The sequence below is a fragment of the Diachasmimorpha longicaudata genome, chromosome 14 (assembly GCF_034640455.1).
Source record: "Diachasmimorpha longicaudata isolate KC_UGA_2023 chromosome 14, iyDiaLong2, whole genome shotgun sequence".
NCBI lineage: Eukaryota > Metazoa > Arthropoda > Insecta > Hymenoptera > Braconidae > Diachasmimorpha > Diachasmimorpha longicaudata.
Genome location: NC_087238.1, coordinates 6209162 through 6235803, shown reverse-complemented (window position 1 = coordinate 6235803; position 26642 = coordinate 6209162). Strand labels below are relative to the sequence as shown.

At 38.4% G+C, this 26642-nt stretch overlaps 6 protein-coding genes across 13 annotated transcripts; 5 read left to right on the top strand and 1 right to left on the bottom strand.

Annotated features, from left to right (window-relative positions):
- The first annotated feature begins 114 nt into the window (after nt 1–114).
- On the top strand, nt 115–14063 carry LOC135169207 (uncharacterized protein). 2 transcript variants are annotated; one of them, XM_064133968.1, is made up of 10 exons: nt 115–254; nt 3508–3812; nt 7460–7577; nt 9580–9769; nt 9895–10040; nt 10871–11109; nt 11227–11535; nt 11747–12079; nt 12153–12253; nt 12338–14063. In XM_064133968.1, the coding sequence occupies exons 2-10, from the start codon at nt 3620–3622 to the stop codon at nt 12836–12838; spliced, it is 2130 nt and encodes a 709-aa protein (XP_063990038.1). In that variant the 5' UTR covers nt 115–254; nt 3508–3619; the 3' UTR covers nt 12839–14063. The 2 variants fall into 2 exon arrangements, with proteins under 2 accessions (XP_063990038.1, XP_063990037.1); XM_064133967.1 differs by lacking the exon at nt 115–254 and adding an exon at nt 2141–2429.
- On the bottom strand, nt 6186–26634 carry LOC135169209 (UBX domain-containing protein 1). 4 transcript variants are annotated; one of them, XM_064133975.1, is made up of 8 exons: nt 26475–26634; nt 26318–26371; nt 26102–26245; nt 25653–25904; nt 25309–25540; nt 25044–25224; nt 24888–24976; nt 6186–6581 (listed from the first exon to the last, which is right to left on the bottom strand). In XM_064133975.1, the coding sequence occupies exons 1-7, from the start codon at nt 26528–26530 to the stop codon at nt 24927–24929; spliced, it is 969 nt and encodes a 322-aa protein (XP_063990045.1). In that variant the 5' UTR covers nt 26531–26634; the 3' UTR covers nt 6186–6581; nt 24888–24926. The 4 variants fall into 4 exon arrangements, with proteins under 4 accessions (XP_063990045.1, XP_063990043.1, XP_063990044.1 ...); XM_064133973.1 differs by having other exon boundaries at nt 24888–25224; XM_064133974.1 differs by lacking the exon at nt 6186–6581 and having other exon boundaries at nt 24772–24976.
- On the top strand, nt 15208–19726 carry LOC135169208 (ATP-binding cassette sub-family G member 1-like). Of its 2 annotated transcripts, XM_064133969.1 has the most exons (13): nt 15208–15465; nt 16016–16200; nt 16378–16495; nt 16982–17171; nt 17327–17472; nt 17553–17791; nt 17923–18125; nt 18275–18443; nt 18515–18571; nt 18648–18748; nt 18868–19023; nt 19104–19344; nt 19433–19726. In XM_064133969.1, exons 2-13 carry the CDS (start codon nt 16083–16085, stop codon nt 19600–19602), a joined length of 1908 nt encoding a protein of 635 aa, XP_063990039.1. In that variant the 5' UTR covers nt 15208–15465; nt 16016–16082; the 3' UTR covers nt 19603–19726. The 2 variants fall into 2 exon arrangements, with proteins under 2 accessions (XP_063990039.1, XP_063990040.1); XM_064133970.1 differs by lacking the exon at nt 18515–18571 and having other exon boundaries at nt 15214–15465.
- On the top strand, nt 19970–21679 carry LOC135169216 (ribonuclease Oy-like). The gene is made up of 3 exons (XM_064133984.1): nt 19970–20459; nt 20647–21202; nt 21271–21679. Exons 1-3 carry the CDS (start codon nt 20380–20382, stop codon nt 21433–21435), a joined length of 801 nt encoding a protein of 266 aa, XP_063990054.1. The 5' UTR covers nt 19970–20379; the 3' UTR covers nt 21436–21679.
- LOC135169217 (ribonuclease Oy-like) lies at nt 21811–23287 on the top strand. The gene is made up of 3 exons (XM_064133986.1): nt 21811–22009; nt 22133–22691; nt 22832–23287. The coding sequence occupies exons 1-3, from the start codon at nt 21939–21941 to the stop codon at nt 22976–22978; spliced, it is 777 nt and encodes a 258-aa protein (XP_063990056.1). The 5' UTR covers nt 21811–21938; the 3' UTR covers nt 22979–23287.
- Nucleotides 23351–26238, top strand: LOC135169218 (ribonuclease Oy-like). 3 transcript variants are annotated; one of them, XM_064133989.1, is made up of 4 exons: nt 23351–23496; nt 23774–24311; nt 24407–26036; nt 26116–26238. In XM_064133989.1, exons 1-3 carry the CDS (start codon nt 23450–23452, stop codon nt 24569–24571), a joined length of 750 nt encoding a protein of 249 aa, XP_063990059.1. In that variant the 5' UTR covers nt 23351–23449; the 3' UTR covers nt 24572–26036; nt 26116–26238. The 3 variants fall into 3 exon arrangements, with proteins under 3 accessions (XP_063990059.1, XP_063990058.1, XP_063990057.1); XM_064133988.1 differs by lacking the exon at nt 23351–23496 and adding an exon at nt 23504–23651 and having other exon boundaries at nt 24407–24619; XM_064133987.1 differs by lacking the exon at nt 23351–23496 and adding an exon at nt 23504–23651.
- Nucleotides 26635–26642: the final 8 nt, after the last annotated feature.

The window sequence follows — 26642 nt, the reverse complement described above, 5'->3', positions numbered from 1 at the left end:
AGCAATTACCTTTTCTGATCTGAACGACAATGGGCGAGTGCTTGTCGTGATCAACAGCGTCTCATCAGTGTTATTTCCATTCCTCATACTACAATGAGATAATATCTCGATAACGATAGCCAAATTGTGAAATGATACCCAGTGATCAGTGATCAGTGTTACACGTGAATTTATGACGACTCGTTGATCTTTTGTGCTCTGTGGTGTCATTCCTGTGGATGGACGGAGCTGTGGACGAGTATTTCCATCGACAGGCAAGTGAGGGGTTATTGACATTGTTTTGGAGCACTTGAGAGGTCCCTGACCACTGCCAAGAACCTCCTTCGGGATTTTACGTATCAGAAATTTGAAATTATTTGCCCCGGGGCTTGATAATAGTGAATGGCGAAACATAACCTTTTCTGATAAATTCCCTTGAGAATAAAATATATAGGAGAAGCTCTTTGGAGCTTCCAAACAGTTTCATTGTTGAAAGGAGGTTGTTAACATTGTTTTGGAACACTCGAGGATCCTCCAGCTACTGACAACAAAATTTCCTGGGTTTTTATTCCACGATGACTTTAAGATTCCGTGATTTTCTATTTTTGACATAAACATTCATGAAACAATAGGGTAGCCTCAGTATGGAATGACTCCTGGACTTCCTTTCTGCGCGAAAGTCCAGATCAATTCATTGCAGCTCCCCCTTCGCCTCAGTCGTCCTTTCACCGATTGAAATTGGAGTTGACAAGAGGAAATAAGTCGAGTTTTTTTATCTTTGTTTCGTTATCAGGGGCAGCAATGACCGATAGAACGACTTTGAGGCATCGGGGTATGGCCAAGAATAATTAGTTGAATTGATGAAAGATTTCTTCACTGATTCGTTGGACTCTGGTCGAGTCCACGAAATTGACGAAATTATTCTGCCATTTTCAGACTTTTTTAATTGAGTGAAATGAGTTTGTCTAGAGTAAAACCTCAGGGAAAATTTTGGAGGGGCAGGAAAATTGTCATAAAGTTATACTATCGAGTTGTATGATGATTGAACACATCCTGACCTTCCTGGGGTAAAGGATGCCAACGTGTTTATCAGCTCGTCGAAAAAATGAGTATTTAAAAATATCAGAGATTGATTAAATTCCGATCGGCTATCAGGGGAGAACTTTGAGTCTGTTTATTTCGTTTCATTTTTTGTGAGACAGAGGAAAAGCTTCAATTTTCGTAATTTTGCCGGAACTTAGTTCTCGTCTGTTCATCATCCTTCACGGGGACTCTAGAAGAATTTTATTCGGACAGTCGATGCCTCAATAAAAACCTCCTTGACTAGGACTTCCGTGGCATCAGGGTCGAATGACATCACGATTCCACTGGATTTCGAAAAACCATTAAGTGTTGGGGTTTGATAAAAATGGAACAAAGCACAGTAGAGCTCGCTTTATCACTACACCCCGGGTGCATCATCAATCTCTCCTGGACTTTGCACTTGGTTTCGCTGGAGCCTCAGCGTCCTTCATTATTTTTCTCCTTTTCTATATCCAAGATAATGTATGAGAGTCCCAATACATCTGGGACGTCGTTCTTTTTCGTTTATTTCGATCCCAAAAAATTGTTCTGTTTGCAGTGGAAAACTTCCACTTGAGGTTCAAGGTTTGCATGAGATATAGTTCTCATTTTCGAAAGGACAGAATTTATTTCACTGGTAATTATTGGCGAGCCCGTGCGTTCATCCATTTGAAGACATTTCCATAACCATGACGACATGGGAATCGTTTATTTGCATTAATTGGGATTTTCCGCGATTTGAGTCGATTTGGACGTCAGACAGTTCCTGTATCGCGATAACAAAAAGTAAAATGTCATTTTAACTGCCTCCTCAGGCCTGTCAAGCCCCTGACATTCCACTAAAGGTCCCTTATGAGGACCTACTTATCCTCTAATTTTTTTTTCCATTAATTATCGTCTTTGAAAATTTTGCAAAAGTATTTCCTCGAGAATGGGATAATTGCTGTTACTCATGCAGACTTTGCTCTTCAGTCCTCTCTGTGCTTCACTCCCATTCTCTTTTCATTTTTATTATTTATCCATTCGACTATAATTCCCCCCCTTGTAAACTAACAACGGTCAACGGTGACGGCCGTTGACGCACTGTCGTTCTTTTCCTCGATTCAGTCCGTGTTCAGCCGCGGTGGCACGAGTATAGCAGGTACCGAGCGATTCGTCGCGTCGCCTGCATTATAATAATTATCAAGGCAACCGAAATAAATAAATAATCGAACGTCTTGGAGGTATTTTTTACTCGCGAGGCGGAAATTAGGGAAACGTGAAAAAAAAAATAGAGAAAATAATTTTGGGTGCCTGATATTCTCGTGTTATCGCAGATAGTAATTGCATACAACTGCATTCCTCTCATGTTTTTTGACATTTGGATAACGTACGGGGTTTAATATAATGTGAGTAAATTTTTTTCTCCTGGAGATCAATATTTTTTATGTGAATTTGACCAGTGACATTTCAGGCCGAAAGATCGGTAGTTTATTGATCGTTTATTAATATAAAATGAATATATTTAATTGGAATTCATTCGTGACATTCTTAGTCTTCAATTTATGAAGAATTATCAACAATCTTGGGATTGATTTGCAATTTTTGAATAAATTCAGAGGGAGGTGGAGGAATAAAATACATTTTTCCCGAGTAGCGAGGGAGTAATGGAGATAAGAAGGTCTTTAGACTGTTTTCCAGCTGATATTTTCCTGACTATCGGCTTGGAATACTCATGACCCCAATTCCTCTTGAATAAAAATTGAATTATGACGCTTTTCCCTTCAAATCGACAAAATAGATTATTTGCTAATTTTGCGGGATTTTTGTTTAAACGATGTTTGAGTGAAAAATCGCAATATGAAAACAGGAAATTTTTACGGTTGTCACCCAAAAACAATATCTTCTGTAAACAATTTTGTACATCCACCCGTGACCTCAACAATCGGTATTGAACTTTGTTTTTCATCGGCAAATGTATTATGCAATGAGGCCAAAGGTTCCCGAACGCCTTAATGACGAATTGTTCTTACCGTTTTATCCATCATCGAGGGACACTCGATTGAAAATATCAGTGATTAAAAATTATGATAACTAATTAGAAAGATTAACGTTCGGCAATTAATTTTTTTATTCACCACAGCTGCGATTTTCTGAATAACCGATCGTTGTTTTTTACGAATTCTAAATGCTCTTGTGAGATATTCCATTTCATTTCCTCATTTCTGTGTGCATGAGGAAACGTATACGAGATACGAATTATTTCAGAACTTTGTCACATTCATTATGAATGAAACAATGAGGGAAAAGAATTAACAGAAGACAAGTGAAAATGAAGCTATGATTTTTTTGGGAATTTCTAGTGTCAGAGCTGGAGGTCCTTGTATTTAAGTTTTTTTATTCTTCATCACAATTATAATCTCTCAGTCAAAATTCCTTTGGGTAATAATTATTAATTTTTGCACTGTCTTTTTGTCTTATCATCAGGCGGTGACCGACGCGGAATTAAAATTAATTTGTCCTTGAATAGAGAGTGTTCCATCACTGGAAATAGTGAAATTACAATCGATAATTTGAGAGATTGAAGAATCTGACGATAATGAAGCTCGAGGGAAATAGTTCGAGGGACGACGATGCCAATGGAATTCTCCTGGAGTCGAGGAAGTCCTCAGCGACGGCAGTTGAAATTATTCCTGTTCAACCTAAGACAATAACACATCTACCGAAGAGACCGCCTGTCGATCTTGCATTCACAGACCTGACCTATACGGTTCGAGAAGGCCGAAAAGGGAGTGAGTAATAAAATCAATTTATTCTTAACTTAATTGAACTTCGATGAATTTAATGGAGAGAGATGTCCTGTAATTCCTGTGAAATGGAATTAATGAATAACAAAATTAATCAAAATAAATAATTTCCACTACCCCGAATAAAGTAATTGATTTTTTTTCTAATGATAAAAATAATTTCACATTATTGTGTACGTAATATTTTTTTTATCGTACTTGAACGACTGGAGCGATGTAGACACTGATTACGGTGTCGTTGCCTCACACACGTCGGTCATACTGAGTTCACCTCGTTTCTACTGACCACATGAATGAACATAATTCATCATTTACGGAGACCGAAATTATTATTACTCAATAATTCGGTCTCTATTTCCCTGATGCCCTCGATAATTCATACTGGAATCTAATTCGTGGCTTTTTTTTAACCTAGTCATTGAGTCGATTCACTGACGATTTCGCAATGAGAATAGTTACAAGACAGAGAGGGAGAACGTGAGTTCTGCCTTTCAATTTTTTTTTTCATCGTTGAGTTGTTTTTTTAACTCATGAGTCCAGAGGTCCAAACTGTCGACGATATTTCATTCAGAAAATTCGAGAATGATGAGACAGGTCATTGGTGATGAAAATTTTCATAAAGAAATTGAAAAAATTAGAAGTCAGACGTCAGGGGTTGTGGTTCAGGAACTTCACGTGCTATAAATGATCCTGTTTATGACAAACTCATTATTATTCTTCGTAATCGACGCATTGACGAGACAATTAATCAGTCTCGTCTGCAAATGCACCGGAGACAGATCCAAATGGATTTATCACAATGATTTCTCATTGCTATTCTGTGTCATCGGACTTCGAGGTAAATCCAAGTCTCAATATGAGGTCAATGAAACGTCTCAACCTTGTCAAATAATGAATGTTCTCAATCAGATGCCTCTTCGAGCCCAATTCAGATTCACCAAAATTAGTTAATTATCTATAATGGTCCTGTATTTTTGCAGAGATCACTGAATTTCGTAATGGAAACTCTATAATTATTCATTTGGAAATGACAACTTTCACTGGGTGATTAACGCGGGGGAAAAATTCTGTACAGCTCAGGCACGAGAGTCCTGCGAGGTAAATTGCGAAGAATATGGTGTGCTTTGGGGAAAAAGGTCGTATGGATCATTTTGGAATTTTTGGGCCCACGAGGTGGGGAAAGGCCCGGTGCCCAATGGCTGACGGTATTATTGGAACCCTAGCATTAGTTATTCGATTATTATATATTTATTGAGAAGCCGGGTAATTCAGCAGCTTGGCTTCACTACTCAATAATTTTGACTTTCCAATTCGGTTATTCAAACATCAGGTCAAAGCAAATCCCTCAGAAGACAGGATCATTCATCTCATCGTGAAATATAACCAACTGCGTAGATGATATCTCTTAGAAAGTCGTTGGGAGTGCAGCAGTTTGTTTCAACAAAATTACACAATTATCAAGAAGTTGAATTCCCTCGAGAGGTTCATGCCACTAAGAACGGAGTAAAAGAATTCAAATGAGAGAATTATTCCTCATTTGCGTCTACCCTGACTCTTCCTGATCAGACGTTTTTTACGTCAATACGTTTTTTTAATTCTTCATAAATTTGCATTCAAAATATTAAAGAAGTTGATTTTATTACGAAAAAAAAATCCTGCCAGTTTCAACGAGTATTATTATCTGTCTACAAGTAGGAAATGTTGGAAAATATCGTAATGTTCGAAAATTTTAGTAAACCAATCGACGAAATTGCAAAAAATCGTGAGTTTGCGTCATTTTGGAGACACAACTTCTTAATTATTTTGCTGGTACTGAACTTTCTATTTTTTCAAGATCTCAAAAGGTTTCCTAATATTTCAAAATATCATATGTAGACCTTCAAAGCTGGAGCAATGAAATCGTTGGCAAATACTGGGTAACCTCAGTTCAAAAATCATGATTAATTGCTTTTTGGTGTCGAGCACTGAAATTTTTCCGCAATTTTTCTCTCCTGGTTAATATGACTTCTTCTGAAATGGTGGAAATAATTATGTCCGCTTATGATCCGGGATTCCCCATTTCTTTAATAATCCACAATTATCCTCTCATTTGCATTAATGAGCCCTAGAAATTGCAGACAGTTCAGTCACTAGCACTTGACCTTTACCTGTGATATTGAGTAATACTGAGTTAACAGCAGAAAAAATTCTATTCATTTTTTCCTCGTGTCTAATCCTCACAAATCGTCTGGGGTTTCACTTTTTTTTCTCTCAATGACATCGATGAACGATTCTATGAAATAACTACATTACTCTAATGATTTAGAAGTGACTAATGACCCAGAAGAATATGTTGACCCAAAAAAACAGAGATCATCATAATTTTTGACTGATATTTATCAGAAAAAAAATGTGGACACGATCTGAATACGAAATAAAATCAATTTGACGACATTTTTGTATCTTCTCTGAATTCCGAAATGCCTCGGCATTATGCAATCAGTGGATGAACTTGACTGAATTACGATTAATTTACGAGAAGAACTACATCGACCATTCATCGAAAGTTCACTCGGAATAAAAAGGTTTTCTAGTATAAATTGAGTGAATTCTCTCCATGAATTCAACTTCACTTTTATGTAGAATATGAGACGAACCGGTTGACCCATCAGCAGAATTTGTGAGAGGAATGAATTCACAGAGAATAATTGCAAAATAAGAGATTCACATTTTGTGATGTGTGTATTTATGCATGAATGCATACGTCACGTTTACCTGAAACAAAAAAAATCATGAAAATATGAGACAATTGTTACGTGTCTGTTGGCTCAACGCATCTCCATGTTGATGGAGTTTTTTTTAGCCGTCTCATAAGTGCAGGTTGACGGTGAATTCATTCACGTTTTTGTCGATTGAATTGAAGAGCAAAGTTTTTGAAAAAATAATTTGTTTCATTCATCGAATAAGCCAAAATTCGTAGCCTTTTTTAGAATTAACGATCAAAACAATCATTAGCTGCCTATCAACTTTATGATAAAGGACCTTCCTTCCGAATTGATGGATTAATTAATACATGACTCTTTACACAATGATTGTCTCCTCAGATAATCATAATATCACAGCTGTATGTGCTGTCTGCTAATATTGACTGCCAACAAATAAAGACAATACTTCCTAATCATTCCAAAATTATCGAGAGTGCCTCTCGAGAGTCATAAATAATTATTTTTGTTATTAATCATCAAAACGAGGATCTGTGAATAATTTGAGTTGAATCACTGGTTGAAAGCGAGTAAATCACAAGCGTCACAAGCACCGGACTTTGATCAGTGCTTATCAGCACTCGTGTGTTATTATTGGTCTTTGTTCATCGAGAGATATCATTGTACTCGTTTCAGATTGATGACAACAATTTGATCTTAAATCAAAGTATTTAGATCACGAAATATTGATTATTGGAACAAGTAATTACTGTACCCTGAGGAAAGAATGATTTTTCTGGCAGAGAATTTTTTTATTGCGTTTAAAAAAATTATAGCAACTCAATGAGTGATTTTCTTGAAATTTCCAAGGATACAGACGTGAGAATTATTTATCAACAAAATAAATTGATCATTTATGAAATTCTAATCCTTGAAAAATTATTTTTTCAGATGTGAAAGCCATTCTAAAATCAGTGAGTGGTAGACTGAGATCCAGCGAGCTGACAGCCATTATGGGACCGTCTGGCGCTGGCAAGTCGACCCTCCTCAACATCCTCACTGGATACAAGTGAGTATTTTCAACCTTTAGTCTCAATTGATGGAAAAAAAAACCTGTCAATCATGAATATTCCCAACATTTTTTATCACCCCCCTGACTGAAACTCATCCCAGGGCCATCAGGTCCTTATCCGCAAGAATCAGTTTTTATAAAATGCAAAATGTTAATAACACGAAGCAATTGGTATTAATTAATTGCTGCAAGTTTTGTAATTGTAATGCTGTAGCTATTACCCAGTATTTAACAAGTTTTATCAACATAATGTCTTTGAACTTCAGGATTTCCGGTATTTGGACGGTCCTAACCGTAGAACAATACCGCAGACAATGATATCCGTCTTCAAGTTAATATATTTTTTATATATTCATTCTGTTTTTTTTGTAGAACATAAATGTCCTCATAACCCATTAAAAACTCTTTTTATTGTACATTTTAATGCACATATCATGTGAAACCGGTTCATTCCCATCAAACGTCACATAATACGCAGTGACCGATGATTAAATCGGAAGTGACGTCACGAAACCACAAACACGATATAAAGTTCGCAATTATTATTTTTTTTTGTCACTATTGAGAAAATTTTAATGAGTCTCTTCTCATGTTTCACTTCCATGTTTTTTCATCAAGATTACGCAAGACTAGATTTCCGTAAATAATTATGTATCTGCATCGACTCCTTATTATCCCCACCTCTATCATATTTTTTTTAACTTTAAAATTACTAAATAAAAGAATCAGTCATAAATCGATAAATAAAATGAAATGAATGAAATTAGTTGCTTATAATTAAATGATTTTCATTTACTTAACACTCGAGAAACTTTTAATGCTCGTGAAACCGTAAAAATCAGCAGAAACGAGTGAAAACAGTCATTGTTTTCTGAATTTCCGAGGATTACATCATTTCCACTTATCCCTCAAGACTTAACGCAAGACCCATAAAATTTCTCAACAAATGGCATTTAAAACCGCACTCAGAATATCCAGACGAATTAGTTTAGAGGCTATAATAATCATTAGCGAAAGTCCCGAGTCAAATATTTACAATATCTCCAGGAGAATAAACGCCAGTAGAAATGGATGAGTCGTGACAGACTCACGACTAATTGGTATTCCAGGGGATCGATGGATTCACATGGAGCACGTAGACCAGCGAGGTCAGGACTGAGTGTCAAGGTCCTTACTTGGCTGTCCACTCGACTGATAATTTCCCTGTAGTTTGACAATTGTCTTCTTCAAGCAATTAAATGTTGAGAGACATCTCGTTCGGAATTGTCACGTTCATAGAAAGGAGTCTTCATGCATTTTTCAATAAAATCGTCTCATTTGCGATACAATCAGTCAGGTATCAAGGATTTTATGTAACATTTGACTCGTTCACCGTTCCTACAATACTTGCTTCTTCATCGCGACTATCAAAAGCATTTTTATTGCATTTTTTCATCGGACGAAGGTAGTTCAGAGGTTTCGGAGAATTTCCATTCACGTTGAGAACCGGTTGTGAGCAGAAAATAAATTTTGCACAGTCCAAAATATCTGATAAATTGTCAATGGTGAATAACATTATTTCGGGAATACAGAATATTATCAGGGGCTGTGAGGGCGTTCGCGATTTGTCCCTAGATGGTCCCCTGACTTCCAGCCCCTCCTCGAAGAGCATTTTCATGCAGAAAACCGGTTCGTTCGGGAATTCAACAGTTGTTGACTTTTACTGCTCTACAGGCGCCTCCCAAACCCTTGTGATTCGATTGTCGAAAATGTGAATCCTTTCAGGAGGAAATTCCTTACAAACGAGAGCTTTCCCGACGACCTGAGAGCGATCTAATCCCATGTTTATCATATGCCTATTTAACGTCTCATATTTGCCCATTAATTAATTATAATTGAATTATGTGGGAGATATAAATTCTTCGAAAGAATTCGGGAATAATACGGCCCTAATTGAGAATCGAATGATTTTTTTTCTTCAACGTTTGCAATAGTCTTAAATTATTTATTTTTTCGTCAGAATAACTGGCATGGAGGGGAGCATCACAATGAACGGAGATGAACGAGATTTGAGCACTTTCCGAAAGCTCTCTGCTTACATTATGCAGGATAATCAACTCCACGGAAATCTAACGGTTGGCGAGGCCATGAATGTGGCAGCAAGTCTCAAATTGAGCGCTGCAATACCTAATTTTGAGAAGCAAGAAGTCGTGAGTATATTAAGATCCAGTTCAGTCTTTATATCGCGTGGGATGTGGAAAAAAATCGTATGGACCGATCGGGTATTTTTAATTCATATTTTTATTGTCAATTCATAGTTCCATGATAATTACAGATTCAAGAAATTCTCGAGACCCTCGGCCTAGCCGAGCATCGGCAGACAATGACTTTAAATCTATCCGGGGGTCAGAAAAAACGTCTCTCTATAGCCCTGGAGCTGGTCAACAACCCTCCCATAATGTTTTTCGACGAACCAACGAGGTAAATACCTGCACCAGTGATCTATCCAATCCGTGAGCACTGGGAACTATTTAAATGCACATATGCTTGACCTCAATGCCTTTTGTCACTCAATGAGTCACATTTTTTTTCGTTGGCTACCATTCCTTCCTCGGTTATTCTATTTCTTTCGTTATGACGAGTTTATTCGACGGAACGTCCGTGGGGACGTGACATTATAAAAGAACGAGAAAAAAAATTGAAAAATCGTGTAGGAGAAAGCGGCGAAACACACGAACCACTTTTTTTATTCTCATTTTTTACTCTGCCGTTTTTTTCTCGGGCTCGAGCTCTTTTTAGTGGCTTTCACTCGGTTGGGATCACCTCGAGTTGGTTTATTTGGTGATGTTTATGGGACGTTTGAGTAGTTTAGAATTGCTAGCAGCAAAAAAATGATTTTTCAGATTTCTTTTTTAATTCGGAAAGATTATTTAGCCTTCAAGTAATCGGTCAAAGTCTTTTTTATCATTTTATTCACTCAACCCCCCCTGCCCCGGGAAAATAATCACTCAATCTCCTAAACCCCTGGGTAATTTAATAAATCAGTGAAAGTGGTCAGAATAAAACGGTAGATCGAGAATAATAATCGAAACCACATCAATCGCACCTCCAGATGGACGACCTACGATTCGGGCCTTGAAAGCAGTGTCCCAGAGACTTTCGAGCCGAACTGGTTCTTCAGGCCTTCACACCACTTCCTGCTCATTTTTTCACTGTCAAGGACACTCCTCCGTCTTACCATTAAATCATAAAATAATTCTGTCAATAAATATTCCACTGAATCAGGAAAAACGCTTCTTTTTCGTTGACAGCGGATTGGACTCTTCCTCGTGCTTCCAATGCATATCTCTCTTGAAAACATTGGCAAGAGGTGGACGAACGATAATTTGCACCATTCATCAGCCCAGTGCTCGCCTATTTGAGATGTTCGATTCTCTTTACACACTTGCGGAGGGTCAGTGTGTCTATCAGGGCTCCACAACGCAATTGGTACCGTTTTTGAGGTATCAGGGACTCAACTGTCCGAGCTATCACAATCCCGCATCGTTCAGTAAGTTGAGGGAATGAAAAAAAAAATTTTTATCCCAGTCCGAGTCCCATAAATGCGAGAAATTTGAAAATATTTGAATACTGAAGCAATGTAATTTAATAACGCCTCGTTATCTAGTTATCGAGGTCTCGTGTGGCGAATATGGTGACAACATCTCCAACTTGGTGTCGGCAATAAAGAATGGAAAATACGATATCCGCGAAGGCCATCCATTTTCAGAATCGAAGGCAGAGAACTTGAATAACGCCATTCAAGTGGTTAATGGACTCTCTAAGGATGCCGAGGCTATTGGAGTACAAGAAGTCTTTGTCGATAAAAATGATGTTAGCAATATTAAAGAGAAGTACTCGGACAAGCCAGCCAATGATAAGATCAATAATGGAGCTATGATCCGTGGATTTACAACAAATGATATTGCTAAACACAGTCAGTATATTTATCGTCTGTTACGATTATCATCAGATATCTTTCTCAATTGAGTAGTGCATGAGCATGTTCCATTTCATTTTACAAACGAATTTTAATGGACTGATTCATATATATTATCGAGCTTTTCGATGTATCGAGGATTACGGCCTATCTCCAGTCAAAACAGGAGAATTTATGACACGTTATTGAGTGTGGATTTGATTTTTAGGTGAAACAGTCATACCAGTCGAGGAGAAGAGAGATAATATCGACGCTAGTGTTGGATTGTTGAACGAAACCGAAGAGGAACAGCCAGAGAGATACCCAACATCAGAATTAAGGCAATTTTGGGTGGTTTTGAAGAGAACATTGCTCTTCAGTTGTCGTGACTGGACCCTGATGTATCTTCGACTGTTTGCCCATGTTCTCGTCGGCTTCCTCATCGGTGCGCTCTATTACGACATTGGAAACGATGGTGGCAAGGTTCTGAGTAATCTTGGCTTCCTCTTCTTCAACATGTTGTTCCTCATGTACACCTCCATGACGATAACGATTTTATCTTGTGAGTATTTGATGGATTCGTTGATTATACTGCTTTCTAGAAGATTAACTCCTAATTTTCTTATTTCTTCTAGTTCCACTAGAAATGCCTGTACTGATGAAAGAAAATTTCAATCGATGGTACTCCCTGAAGTCGTACTATCTGGCAATAACTATCTCGGATATTCCATTTCAGGTAAGCAAATCCTGATATAGATTAATTTTAGTTTATTCCCGACGCAGTAAGAAAAAAGGCTAAAACCCAGCCACTTAATTCCAGACAATCTTCTGCATAATGTACTTGATAATCGTCTACTTCCTGACGAGTCAACCCTTAGAGTTCAACCGATTCTTCATGTTCCTGAGTGCCTGCCTCCTGATCTCATTTGTTGCCCAGTCAGTGGGTCTGGTGGTAGGTGCAGCGATGAACGTACAGAACGGAGTATTCCTGGCCCCAGTAATGTCAGTGCCCTTCCTCCTCTTCTCCGGTTTCTTCGTGAGCTTCGACTCAATTCCGGTGTATCTGAGGTGGATAACATACCTAAGTTACATCAGATATGGCTTCGAAGGTACAGCCCTGGCCACTTATTCCTTCAAACGTCCAAAATTGAAGTGTCATCAGCCCTATTGTCACTTCAAAGATCCAGGAACGACACTCGAAGAGCTGGACATGAAGGACGCTAGTTTTTCTCTCGATATATTGGCCCTCATTCTGATATTCGTTGTTCTGAGAGTCGCGGCCTACATGTTCCTTCGGTGGAAACTCAAATCCGCTCAATAATACCCTCCGAGCATTGAATAATATTGAATGAACAAACTTCTAATTAATACATAATTTTAGCAAGATTTTGATCAAGAAGATTGGAAAATTGTTGCAATGAGGGAAAACTAACTTGCTCTCGGGGAAGCTTTGTGTGACGAAAAACATGGCCGGCCGATCATTGGTAAGATAAAAATGTTTTCAATTACACGAACAAATAGTTCAAACTAACGTAGCAAATTGTACTCTGAGAAAAATTTAACTCATCTTCAGCTGCACACGACGTGCTCGAGAACTTGTAGTTATTTTCACTATAGTGTCACTCTCGTTGCAACTATTGAAGTGAGAAAAACTCATAGAGTTCGTGGTACGGGTTGATTATCGATTAATTAACGTGAGAATTGATGATTAATCGATTAGCTCGTTTTTATGCTCTTAAAATGAATGTAATTTATTTTATTGTTAAATTTACTTTTTTAAGTCTCAATGATTAACATGTCTACATGTCCATGAGTCAGGGTATAATTCATATATTTTTTAAGGGAATAATAGATTAACTACTTGAATTAATAATTCATCTAATTCCCTGAATGGTATGACAGGAATAGGCCGACTGGGAATTCCGCAAGAATTATTTTGAAAATGTTTCTTTAGTCTGGGGATATTTCTGTACTTATCCCCCAATTTATTTGGAATTTTTTATGTAATTCAAACGTTTTTCCTAGTGTTAAAAAATAATTGTACAAGTGCCTTAATGGTTTCCCCCCCGTTCATGCGTGGAATTCAAATGATAAACGATCGGCAATGGTTTTTGATCCGCTGATGGCTGTGAAGGGCTCTGAATGACGAATATTCCTGGGGAATATCTAAATTAACATAAGGGGAGAAAAGTCTCGTACACTCGCACATAATTCTCCTATCAATATCTGAATAATTCAGGAGATAATTTTCGAACCAAATACATTGTACTAATTTGTATGAAATCACTGGTAATTTCCTAACGATTTTGTATTGAAATAAGGTGTTCAAATAATTGATTGCAAAATGGTATTTATCCGATTGTTACGTTTATGCTTATGCTATAGTTTAATCAGATGAGTTATTGATGGGTTTGATCGGGCGCAATCAAATGTTCATCTGCCTGGTGAACCAATTTTTACGGACAATTTATCTTTCACGATTATTTACTGTATTTTATATAGAATATTTGTTACGAATAAAGCTTCGAATTTTTTGAAAATCTAAAGATGTTTTTATTGTGATACTCCAAACCTGTTCATTTTCATTCATCATTCCCCTCCCCCTCTTTCCCTCTACCCACTTCCCACTAAAAAAACATTCCAGCTGAATAAATAAATGGTCATGAATCACTCAGCCATTGTAAATTTCCACCGACAGTAGCAATGCAGCTCACGTGCCTGGTGCATGCAAACAACAGGATTCAAAAAATACAGAAAACCCTGAGGCAATTTTTCCCTCTATGATTGTAATTATTTTAAATATTCAGCTGGTATGACAAGCATGCCCCATGACCACTGAATTGCCCATTGAACTCTCCTCTTTATTACAAACAAAAAACAGGAAGTACTATCATCATTGATTGTTGAGACTATGATTTTTGATTACTTCATTCCTTCATATACTTTTAATAACTTTTTTTACGACTAGCTCTTTATTATCGGTTGGTTTAAAGATTAACGAGGCAATTAATTCCTCGATTATCAGTTTCCACAGTCATGTTACATCTTCAGAAAACCTTCCAGACATCTCTGGAAGAATTTTCCAAGAATTATTCCCAAAAGCTTTCTAATGAGAGAAAAGGGTCTCGAAAACGAGGCTCCAGCCCACTGCATCTACCCTTCAGGGTGAGGGTTTTCCTCTGCGGACATTTTTCCCAGAGCACAGTAATCCCCGCAGGTAGAGCCTGATCTAAGTCTTGAATTTACCTAATTCGCGGCTCCACCATAATTTTTTAATTATCGGAATGAAGTTCGGGTGACAAACGAAATGTGAAAATAACGAAGAAAGGGTGGCTACTACATTAGGTAAATTAAAAAGTGAAATGTGGAGGGGAAAAAAAGTGAAATCATTTCCTCCGACGTCTTTAATCAATGCGGCTCATGCACGCCCCATTGATTTACTGAGTTTAAGAATAAATTAAAAAAAAAAAAGAGTTCAATTATTTTTCTTCAGTTTAAATCATTTGCCAACGTCAAATTTTTTTCTCCATCTCGCAAATTCCATTATGATGAATGTATTCCTGTACACGAGGTGCTAAAGCAGCATAAAATAATCACTGCAGGGAAAGAACACTAAAAAATCGAATCTTCTAGCTATAAATTACCCCGAGGGGTCAAAATGTGTTGGTGAGTGACATGCAGCCACTGAACTATTCCTGACAGTACTACCGTACATGCGACTGATCGTGATATTGGATTTAGTCTGCAACGAGTGTTCAACGCGCGCAGAGTAAAGCCCTCGGTGGGAAATTTCCTTTCTTGTAAATAAAAACAAAGCAAATTACTGGCTTCCTCCGTTAGACAGCTAAATTTCTAACTCACTCCATCATTTCTACGCTTTTGCAATGGATGTAACTAGTTGACTATCGTGAAAGTGCATTTGCTGACAAAAAAAACATAATTAAAAAGGTAAAACGGAATACATGATGAACACGTAAAAATGAATGGAATTAGTCGTCTCCAGAGGCATCAAAATAATTATTACAAAATTGTAAACAATTTCTTTTGAGTATTCCCTGTGGAGTCGCTCTGGGAAAGGCGATCAAAGTGCAGCAAAAGCCATTGTGGCTTGTGTGAACTGTCGATAAACAGCCACTTCCTGCTTCCTGAGTCGTCATCAGCCTTTAAAAATTTGTATAAATGACAATAGAAAGAAATGTTCAGTAAAAATGACGGAACTATTCGCGTAATCCAAAAAAAAATCAGAGACGGATTGGTGATCAATGTCACGGGCAAAATGCCGATTAGACGCAATAAATAATTATTATCGATTGCTCATATCGATTTTCGTTATTTTTTACTGCTGTTCAGCTCCTTTTTGGCGAACGCGATATATATCGATTTTTTCAATAATAATCGCTGACCTATATCGCCTATCAGTGGTCTCTTGAGATAATTGCGATGAGGACTCGCGAGAAAAAATATTATATTTTCATTTTGTTGTACTTCTCTTCCCCAGCGAATGATGAGGAGTGGCCGAAGAGATCTTAATTGAGTAATTGAAGTTGCTACCAGGAAAAGCCACAATGTACAAGGAAAAGAAGAACAATGCTTGCATTCTCCCCGTGGGACACGCGAGGAGAATGCCATCCGTGGATATAGAATTCTCGGACATCACCTACACAGTACCCAATGGAAGAAAAGGTCAGCGACCTCTTCCCAAAATTTTATTTATTTTTTTATCTATTAAATTTTTAGGTGACTACTCCTCTCATTGTTACACATCATATTATTCCTCTGAAGCAACAAAATGACACTTTAAAATTAATCTGGCAGTTACGCTGGTATATTCACTCTACGTTTTAATTCTTTGATTCACAGATTCGAAAATTATTCTACGAGGAGTCAGTGGACAGTTCAAGTCCGGTGAACTCACGGGAATACTGGGGCCTTCAGGTGCGGGGAAGTCTACCCTATTAAACATTCTGGCTGGTTACAAGTAAGAATTTCCCTCAAGTCAAAGTCCAGAATGCCCCGAACTCCTCCCGGCAATAAAAACAATTTTTTGATGGAATAAAAATAATAATCTCGAGAAATCCTTGTTAACTTCCCCTTCGACCGGTAGAATCTAATAATTAACTGTCATTCACAATGAAACGATTGCGATGGCTCATTTATAATTATCTTCGCACTGTACCCTCTTGAATATCTCAGTATGAGAACGTCATTCCGTTCGAGAACAATCAATTCGCACCGAAGATTTGAAAAAATTGAAAAAAAATTATCCTCAGAAGTCCGTAATTACAACCTTCGATTTAATCATCCAAATCATCGCCAATCATCGAAATTACGGTACTTCCCGGTGCGTGCAAGTTGATGCCTAGTCGCGTACATAATTAATGAATCGTTACATGTGTTGAAGAGAACACGTCACCTCAGGAATAATAGATTCCAAAAATCAATCAATTCCTTTAATTCGATGAAGGTCAACCGGAATAGCTGGACACATAACCATCAATGGGGTCAAGCTAAATTCGCGAAGATTCAAGAAACTTTCTTGTTATATTATGCAAGAGGATCTGCTGCAGCCCAAACTTACTGTCCTCGAGGCTATCAATTTTTCAGCCGATTTAAAATTGGGATTTCATGTTGATCGACAAACCAAGGATGCCATCGTAAGTGTCAATGCAGAAGAGTCAAAATATTCTGTCAATTAAATATTACTCTGACAATAATTCAGCAGCGAAGTAGTAACACGAGATAAGGCAAGTTATATCGCTAATGAATTCCCACCCCTTAATCAGTCGATGGCCCAATTTCCCATCCCCAGGTGAACGATATCTTGGAGACTTTGAGACTGACAAATGCGAGAGAAACAACAACCGAGAGATTGTCAGGGGGCGAGCGGAAGAGGCTGTCGATTGCCCTTGAACTCGTCAATAACCCCCCGGTAATCTTCTTAGACGAGCCAACAACGTAACTATCAATTATGATTGAAAAATTGAAAAAAAAACAACGACCGAACATTTACATTAATCGACGCATATTCTTCCCAGAGGCCTGGATGATTTATCATCGATACAATGTATAGAGCTTCTGCAGAGAGTAGCACAGAGTGGAAGAACAGTTGTTTGTTCAATTCACACACCCAGTGCCAGTATTTTTGCAAAATTTCATCATGTTTATGTTGTTACCGCTGGTCAATGCGCCTACCGGGGTCCTACCGATGGAGTCCTACCATTTCTCCAACAGATGGGCATTAATTGTCCGATTCATTATAATCCTGCTGATTTTGGTGAGTCAGGGCGTCTTAAATTCAACTAAAAAACAGAACCCGAGAATTTTATCTCCACTTTCTAAAGGTCCATCGATCGATTGATCAACTAATCAAAGCTCTGCTAATTAATCATTCCCTTCCACCCTCAGTTATCGAAATTTCTTCGGGAGAATACGGAGAAGTTTACGTGGAAAAAATGGTATCGGCAGTTGACACAAAATGCCCGATTACTCCAATCTCTAGATCACCAAAATGTCAATTCGAAATTGACGATAAAAATATTAAAATACCCTGGTGGGATCAATTCTGCACTCTGTTACGAAGAATGATGCTGCAATTTTACCGAGACCGAGTGAGTCTATTTTTGCAAAGAGAAATATTCAATAAAAATTGAATTTTAATTCGCAGATTTCCCGAGAGCTTCTGATACTCAATTTTTACTCAATATTTCTCACTCAGATTTAATTAAATAATAAACACATTTGTTTGTTTTATTTTTAGAGTTACATTCTTCTAAAAATATCTTTGCACATTTTTCTGGGCTTCGTCATCGGTGGATTATTCCTTGGAATTGGAAATGACGGATCAAAAACGCTCTTCAATTTTGGCTTTTGCTTCGCCTGTCTCATTGTCTTTCTGTTCATACCAATGTTGCCAGTGCTGTTACATTGTAAGTACTGAGAGCAATATAATTAGGAAATTTATGCCACCAAGTGACGGTAATGATGGCTTTTTATCGAGATCCCTTTCCTCTGGGGCTGGAATCAAGGTCCCCCGTTGTTGATCCTCAACTTTATGGTGAACAATAGGGGAGATAAGTACTAGCATTATCCACCACAATAAATCAATATGAGAATATGTTTAAATATTTCAGTTCCTACGCAAGTACAACTCGTGAAACGTGAACACTTCAATAGATGGTACTCGATAAGTCCCTATTTCTTCGCATTAACGTTATCCACGATTCCAGTACAGGTTAGTCTACGATAATTTGCAATAAAAAAATATCTGATAACTGTAATCAATTCCTAATTCAAAAAGCCTTGGGCCTTGCTGGCTAATCCCTTTGAAAACGTTCGAAAAAATTCCTGCAGATAATTCTCTCCCTGATCTACCTCTCGATGGTCTACTTCTTCGTGGGTCAACCCCTGGAGCTCTTCAGAATCGCCATGTTCTTCAGCACTTGCATAGTCTGTGTATTTATAGCTGAGAGCCTGGGCCTGGCCATCGGTAGTACCCTCAGCATCGTAGTAAGTCAATAAGATCAGTCAAAGGATTCCAGTGGAAATAGTGAATATTTTCATGAAGTCCCGAAATGATACGATTGCAGAATGGTATATTCATGGGGCCTGTGATATCGGTCCCTCTGATGCTGGTGGCAGTCCAGGGACTGGGTGAGCAAGACCCTCTGCCATTTTATCGCCTCGTCCCCATGTACCTCAGTTACATAAGATATGGTCTGGAGGCACTTTGTGTCGCTGTCTTCGGATATGGGAGGAAGAATTTACCCTGTCCTCCTGAAGAGGTCTATTGCCACTACAGCATTCCCAAGGAGATGCTGCGAAGTATTGGTGAGCTCCAATTGTTCGCAATGAAAACGAGATTGAATATCCATTGGGATCACGTAAAACATTAATATAAATTTACATTCCCCAATAGGAATGGTGGAGTCAGGATTTTGGAGCAATTTTCTGGCCCTCGTCGTCATCCTGATAATCATCAGGGCGATTACTTATTATTTATTGAGACAGCGTCTCCAGCCCAACAAGACATTTCAAGCGTTACATCTGATTGGGAGACTTGTCAAGAGCCATCTGAGCATGGACTGATGACAATTTTATGGACTTTATGTTTATGAAAAATTGTACAAACAATGTTATAGAATTTTCGCAAATCCCAAGTCTTATGGTTGTGCTTGAACCAAACAAAAATAAATTATAGAAAATTTTGAAATTGTTTCAGACGCTTGGAAAAACAAGTAAATTAACATAATTATCGTTTCCAATTATAATTATCAATAGATTCTCCGCGAAAACGAGACAACAAAAACGCCTCCCTCAACGTTTTTCCGCGAATATCGACAATGTAATGCCCTGAGGTTTCCCGCAGAAGTCGATATCTCTATGCCCCAGTGCTATTGAACTCTTTGTCCAGTTCTATGCAATCTAACACTCCCAGTGGCGCTACCTATTATGACCCACTCGGTTTGATAACGCTTATCTCTTCCTCGAAAGATACTAATTCGCGAATGATCAGCATTGGAACAGCACGTGCGAGTGGTTTCGATAGTATTAATTTCGATAACAAATTTCGATTGAAACTCAGTCAAACAGAAATGTCCCTATGATTTTTTTTTGCGCTGGCATTGGAGGAGACGTATATTGCGCAGATCTACCTGTGACGGCACAAAGCATTCAGGTACCAACAGCTGATTGCTGGGAATGCCACCTCGGGGAGAAGAGAGAGAGGGGGCTGGTTAGTTGGAAATAGTAGAGGGCAAGATGTTTCTCAACGTCTGGCGTCAGTGAACATCTGCGTGGGCACAGCTGCTGTTCGTCAATAAGTCATTTAAATGTTCATTTAATATTTTGTTTGTTTAAAAATTAATGTGGCATTGTGAAATGGGAGTTAAGGAAAAATTTCTGATTGTGACACTCCTGGTGATGGTGATGGTCTGCGATCAAACGTATGATATTTTGTTGCTTTTTTATTGTTGTTATAGTTATTATCTATTCCTTGGCGATTTTTAGAGAGGTCATTACGACCTCTGCCTGCGTCGTATTCAGAGACGAACGATTGAAAGCTGTTTCACATTTTTCATTAATTTTTGGTATTTTTAAAGAACACAAAGTGTTTTCCTAATATTTTTTCAGTAACGCAAGAAAGAGAAAAATCCCGAGGAATCGTAACGTAAAACCCATCAGCAACTCCACCGATTTCGACATCATGATATTTACCCAACACTGGCCCCAGACAGTCTGCTACACCTGGAAGGAGCAATCCCCCTCTCACACATGCGATTTACCCGAGAACAACGAGTGGACAATCCACGGATTGTGGCCGACGCAGTACCACAAACTTGGGCCTCAGTTTTGCAATCCTAGTTTAAAATTCAATATACAAGCCCTTGCACCCATTAAACAGGAGATGGAGGTAAAGTGGATTGATGTTGAGAATGGTACGGCACCATATTCTTTCTGGAAACACGAGTGGCAGAAACATGGCACGTGCTCAGCTGTCCTTGAGCCTCTGAATTCGGAAGTGAAGTATTTTCAAGAGGGTCTGAGGCTCCTGGACATTTACGACATGAAGATTGTCCTCCAGAAGGCACAAATTGTTCCTGGAGAGGCGTATTCTGTTCAGACTATCTTGGATGGGATCAAGAACGTCCTGGGAAAGACTTGTCAAGTGGAATGTGTGTCTAATAAGGTAATTCCTTTTTTTTAACTAGTTGATAATATGATAGCGAATATATTATTTGTTATTTCTATTTTCAGGAAGAGAAGAGGTCATACCTCTTCGAAATTCGTATATGCTTCGATAAATCGTTCAATTTAATCGACTGCGAGGGAATCGCTGGTTTTCCAACGAATTGCTCTCCGAAGAGACAAATTATGTACCCGGGAACTGTTCCCACTTACTACCACGTAGTTCAAATTTAATTTAACGATAATTTAGCATCAAAATTTTGCAAAATCATCGCCGAGCAACAAAAATTCTCTCGACGTTCTCTCACGAATAGGCATAATAATAAAAAGAATTTTTTTTTTATTTCGAATCTTTTACGTGTCTACTTTATTATTTAATATTTAGAAAGTTTGAATAAAATGGAATGTTTTTTCTTCGTTATACGAAAGACAAATTTGTACTGAATCTCAAATAAATATTTTTCTAAAGATATCATAATTTCACGAAACAAACTATGATTATTTCGCATGTTCTATGCGTATGATACAAATCGTTGTGTACAGATTGTACACGTCAATAACTCCCAAAATATTTAATCATGAAATCAGATAAGATGAGTGATAAGACGAAAAAGCACTTGCGTTAATTGATAACCGGATAATCGATGATGATAAAAGGAAGAGAGAGTACTGCTAAAATTACAGTCTCTACATTTTAATTTCCGGAGGACTGTCCTGTGTTAGAATTTCTCAAAAAAATGGTGACATCTGGAAATCTTCACCCCCTTCTGCTGATTGTCGGAGGCCTTCTAGTGGTCGGGGTCCAAACGTAAAGTTACTCCATCTTATTCCAAATTACTCTGCCATCCAAATGATCGATAGATTTGAATAGCAGAGTCATTTCAATTCCCAATTTGTCCTCTCACCCCAGACAACATTCATCACATTTCAGCTACCCCAGACAGCTAGACTCTCATCAAGAGTTCGAGATAACAGAATTCGCAACAGCAAAAGACTTCGACATTCTGAAGCTGACCCAGCAGTGGCCGCTGACAATATGTGCTACATTTTCAAATAACGGTATGGCAGAATTTTGTGACTCAATTAGAGGTAATCAATGGACAATCCACGGACTATGGGCCACGAAATTGCACACTCGGAAGCCGGCATACTGCGATGACAGCGCAAAATTCAATGCTACAGCTGTAGAATCAATTGAGAATAGGCTGAATGTCAAATGGCCGAGCTTAAAAAAAGGGCGAAATGCCTCTCGAGGGTTTTGGGCACACGAGTGGGAGAAGCATGGAACATGTTCAGCCATCCTCACACCCATCAATACACAGCGGAAGTATTTCACAAAGACAATGGAACTCAGTGACAAGTACAACGTGGAGGACCTCCTGGAGAGGGTGAATATTGTTCCAGGAAGATCGTATTCGATTCAAAGCATTGTCGATGGGCTCAGTCGACTTCTGGGGAAACGCTGTGGTGTCAGTTATGTCTGCAGTCGAGTAAGTTTTTTCTTAATTGAAAAAAAAAAAATCTATTGCATTTTGCTATTGAGAGAGGGGTGAACTTTCACTCCATTTTGTCACTTTTCATTTCTAAGCATAAGTAATAAATCTAATGTTCAATAAATTTCCTCCTACAGTTGAATCAAAGGTCGTATCTGTCGGAAATCCAAATATGCTTCGACAAGTCATTCAAGTTGGTTGACTGCGATAACAGTATAAACTCCTCAAAGGGGTGTTTCGCTACACAAAAGATCATCTATCCAAATGTGCTACCAGATTTATAACTTTAACGAACCTGACGACAACAGCAATAAACCCTATCTGATGATTATTGTAAACCATCAATAGCTAAATAAATTAAGCAAGATTTTTCGCTTCTTCTTGTGTCAGAAAAAAATTGTAAATTTATTTAAAAACCTGACCAAACTGGACGTCTCAGTTGTTACTGACTGTGCTTCACTTTTGTGATAATAAAGAGGTCCAGAAAACGTCTGAAATGACTGTCAAGACGACTCCATTGACAGACATGAAGAAAAAAATCAATGTAAGATACTGCAGTCAAAGATTATAGGGGAGATTACTAACATTTATGGATCTACAACCGCAAAATTTATGAAATCGATTTTAGAATATTCCCGGACCCCTAAAAAATCGTAAATGGCTGCCCCGAATGGCATGCCACGTACCTTTGAAGAGCTATTGATGTTTCAACGATTAGATTAGACGAGATTAAATCTTAACCCTCGCACTTCGAAATGTCAGAAATGGATATATACTTCCTATCTCTTATTTTTAGCCTGAGGTAAGAACGTCGTCAATTTTAGAGCTTGACAGAGATAGATGTGAGCATATACTGCGATAGTAGACGAGACTACGCAGTGTATGTTCCTCCGCGATGAGAGTCACAAGAAATATCACATTCCTCATCTTGTCAGGGATCCTCGGGAGTGTTAAAACGTAAAATAAACCATCCTATTCTCTCCAAATCAATCCTTGATTCTAAATCAATTGATTAGGCGAGAATTCATGACTATCCACGAGCTGAAATCTTTGAAAACAATTGTTCTATCACGTTTCAGTAACCCAACGAGTCAGCCAGCCACTCCGAGGGGGACAATAGACTTCGATCACTTCGTATTCTCTCAGGTATACCCACCAGCCCTCTGTCCAGCCCCCGCAGAAACAAACAGTGGTTGCAGTGACATCATCAGAAACCACTGGATGATCCATGGGCTCTGGCCAGGGAAATTTCACACTTTAGATGTGAAATACTGTGACAACAGTTCCATCTTTGATCCCACATCCATCGACCCCATTAAAACGGAAATGAAGACGAAGTGGCTAGAGTGGATGCCACTAAAAGAGGACGATAAACCCTTATGGCTGTGGAAGCACGAGTGGGAGAAGCATGGAACGTGTTCCACATCCCTTGATATGCTAAAAACGCAGGAGATGTATTTCAAGAAGGGCTTGGAGCTGTACGACTCTCACAACATGAATAGTGTCTTGAAGAAGGCGAATATTTTTCCGGGCAGTTATTACTCGGTTCAAACGATTCTCGGGGGAGTCAGTCGAGTTCTGGGGAAACGGTGCATGTTGTATTGCGATACTCAACAGGTAATTGATCTATTTTTGTATTAAGAACTTCTGTTTCGTTAACAAATGAACGACTCTCCGATGGCAAAATTAAAAATTGATTTTTGTATGTCCAGGGGAAAAATCAGTCGCATCTCGAAGAACTCTGGATTTGCTTCGATAAGTCCCTAAATTTGATCGACTGCGATCAAGTTCTAAACTTCCCAACTGATTGCCCTTGGGAAAGAGATGTTTATTATCCTGAATATCAACCTAGTTTCATCAACGTTCAAGTCACCTGATTTCTCAAGTCATCTTCAGCGAGAGATGATGGCGGAAAAGATCACGCGGTAAATTCTCAAAATTTCACAGGGGCTATCCAGTTTCTGGATTCGTATTCGCTTATCTATTCGTTTGGGAAATATTAATCGGATCGCGGGTGGTTCGAGAAATTCGCACTTATCATAAAGAAATAGCGGGATTAAGCTTGTTTTCGGGAATATTCTCTTCCGATTTGAATTTTATCCAATGGGAAATAGCATGCTAGATGCCGACACATTTTCATTAGTAATAATGATAGAAATCACTTAATTATAAAATTATTTTCATATTTATAACCTGTGGGGAAGTCTCCGCGCTGTTATCAGTCCACTTCTCTTATCCTTCCGTGTTTTTCTGTACAATCACGACAGCTGAGGGCACAAGACCTGGAAAATAAAATAAAAATACTGTTATGTCTCCGAAAAGTTATAATAGTCAAAACAAAATAATTACCAAGAACATCTAGAGGTGCATCATAATCGTCACCGATGAACACTTTCCTAGGGAAGCTCGTCATAAGATTAAAAGCTCCTGGAGGATCAGTTCTGTGCATTTCTACGTATAGACGCACAGCTGACAGCTGCTCTTTAGAGCCAAAGCTTTGAGTCAGTGTTTCACCATTGGTAAGACGTATCTGAAATAAAAATGAAGATCAAATGCATAGAATCATGTCAAGATCCAGCTCAGTAACCGAGTCCCCTTTTGAGAGTTTATTTACCTGAATTTTTGTTTGATTGTAATCCCTTTTCGGTGCTGGAGCAACAGGACTGGGGCCTGTGGGGCTCGTGGGAGAAACAACAGCTGTATTCCCACTGTCCTCGGCTTGTCTGGCTCGTCTCGCTGCTTTATCAGCCTCAATTTGCTCACGAATTTTCTGACGAGCGATTCTGTCCTCCTCTTTCTCACGCTTTCGTTGCTCCAAGAGTTTTTTCATTTCTAACTCTTCCAATCTTGGAATTTAGAACAAAATAATAAAAAAAATTATACATATAATTGTATTTTGTATAAATAAACTTTCTATTTTATTGGTAATGAAAAATTAGCAATTTATATGATAATCACCTGCGTCTAGCCTCTGCGATCTCCTTCCCCGATTTTATTCGGAATTTCTCTCTCTCATAAGCCTCTTGCTTTTCAGTCTCTTCTCGTTCCTTTCTTTTCTGCTTCATTCTCTCCTCCAATAACTTCAATTTTTCCTTCTTTTCCTCCTCTGTCAGTGGCTTTTTCTCCTCTAGACTCTCTGAGAAACTGTCATGGCCAGATTTGGTTGCGTGGAACTCTACTTCAAGAGAGGATTTGAATAATTTCCCACATCTGAAACATCAAAGATGGGATTGAGAGCCATTTCTTGGACAATAAAGAGGTTAGGACTGAGCTAATGCTCAGCGATTTCTCCTGTAGAACTGATCATCAACATAAATAACCCCCCACGAGCCTTTTGAACAAGTAAAATCTTCAATAAATCCAATTTCATTGAATTCGCGTGGACCGAAAAATAATAAATTCCTTACACATTGCATTTCAGTGATTTAGCTTCTCCAACAGGCTCCTCAGCTGTCTCAGCAGCTTTCGCCTCTTCTGGAGGTGCACTTCCTGATGCCTGGACTTCCAATGACTCAGCAGTGGGCTCACCATCGTCAGAATGAGCCAGCAACCTTCAACAAAAAAATCAACATGTAAAATTTGAAGAAAAATAAAATAAATATTGACGATTAATTATTGTTTACCATTCCATCGCCGGCTCAACACCCTTATTTCCTGTCATCTGGAGAGCTTTTTCTCTGGAAGGAAGAAATAAACAATGAGGAGAATGTAGAATAGTCCCCGGTGAATGGCAAGTTTGAGGTTAGGTTATTGTTTTGATACGCAAATGAGGGTACTTACGCCTTGGAAAGCGTGAACCCCATGTCCACGAGCATCGCAACGTCTGCTGAAGGCATTTTCGATGTGTGTGCGATGGGACAGAGCGGGTATTGACAATTAAATAGGTTTCTTAACACCGCGTGACGTGATTACTTGTGGAAACCGAGCAGTACTGGCGGTGTCAGACTA

What these genes read in the sequence shown, in the direction of transcription:
- LOC135169218 (XM_064133988.1), top strand. Translation starts at nt 23,590, where the DNA reads ATGAGAGTCACAAGAAATATCACATTCCTCATCTTGTCAGGGATCCTC. An exon ending in ATCCTCGGGAGTGTTAAAAC is followed by an intron (nt 23,652 to 23,773) that starts GTAAAATAAACC and finishes ATCACGTTTCAG; the next exon opens with TAACCCAACGAGTCAGCCAG. An exon ending in TGTATTGCGATACTCAACAG is followed by an intron (nt 24,312 to 24,406) that starts GTAATTGATCTA and finishes TTGTATGTCCAG; the next exon opens with GGGAAAAATCAGTCGCATCT.
- LOC135169207 (XM_064133968.1), top strand. Translation starts at nt 3,620, where the DNA reads ATGAAGCTCGAGGGAAATAGTTCGAGGGACGACGATGCCAATGGAATT. An exon ending in AACATCCTCACTGGATACAA is followed by an intron (nt 7,578 to 9,579) that starts GTGAGTATTTTC and finishes TTTTTTCGTCAG; the next exon opens with AATAACTGGCATGGAGGGGA. An exon ending in TTTTTCGACGAACCAACGAG is followed by an intron (nt 10,041 to 10,870) that starts GTAAATACCTGC and finishes TTTCGTTGACAG; the next exon opens with CGGATTGGACTCTTCCTCGT.
- LOC135169216 (XM_064133984.1), top strand. Translation starts at nt 20,380, where the DNA reads ATGTGGCATTGTGAAATGGGAGTTAAGGAAAAATTTCTGATTGTGACA. An exon ending in GTGATGGTCTGCGATCAAAC is followed by an intron (nt 20,460 to 20,646) that starts GTATGATATTTT and finishes ATATTTTTTCAG; the next exon opens with TAACGCAAGAAAGAGAAAAA. An exon ending in TGGAATGTGTGTCTAATAAG is followed by an intron (nt 21,203 to 21,270) that starts GTAATTCCTTTT and finishes TTCTATTTTCAG; the next exon opens with GAAGAGAAGAGGTCATACCT.
- LOC135169208 (XM_064133969.1), top strand. Translation starts at nt 16,083, where the DNA reads ATGTACAAGGAAAAGAAGAACAATGCTTGCATTCTCCCCGTGGGACAC. An exon ending in AGTACCCAATGGAAGAAAAG is followed by an intron (nt 16,201 to 16,377) that starts GTCAGCGACCTC and finishes TTTGATTCACAG; the next exon opens with ATTCGAAAATTATTCTACGA. An exon ending in AACATTCTGGCTGGTTACAA is followed by an intron (nt 16,496 to 16,981) that starts GTAAGAATTTCC and finishes AATTCGATGAAG; the next exon opens with GTCAACCGGAATAGCTGGAC.
- LOC135169209 (XM_064133973.1), bottom strand. Translation starts at nt 26,530, where the DNA reads ATGCCTTCAGCAGACGTTGCGATGCTCGTGGACATGGGGTTCACGCTT. An exon ending in GTTGAGCCGGCGATGGAATG is followed by an intron (nt 26,246 to 26,317) that starts GTAAACAATAAT and finishes TTTTTGTTGAAG; the next exon opens with GTTGCTGGCTCATTCTGACG. An exon ending in AAATCACTGAAATGCAATGT is followed by an intron (nt 25,905 to 26,101) that starts GTAAGGAATTTA and finishes TTGATGTTTCAG; the next exon opens with ATGTGGGAAATTATTCAAAT.
- LOC135169217 (XM_064133986.1), top strand. Translation starts at nt 21,939, where the DNA reads ATGGTGACATCTGGAAATCTTCACCCCCTTCTGCTGATTGTCGGAGGC. An exon ending in CTAGTGGTCGGGGTCCAAAC is followed by an intron (nt 22,010 to 22,132) that starts GTAAAGTTACTC and finishes ATCACATTTCAG; the next exon opens with CTACCCCAGACAGCTAGACT. An exon ending in TCAGTTATGTCTGCAGTCGA is followed by an intron (nt 22,692 to 22,831) that starts GTAAGTTTTTTC and finishes TTCCTCCTACAG; the next exon opens with TTGAATCAAAGGTCGTATCT.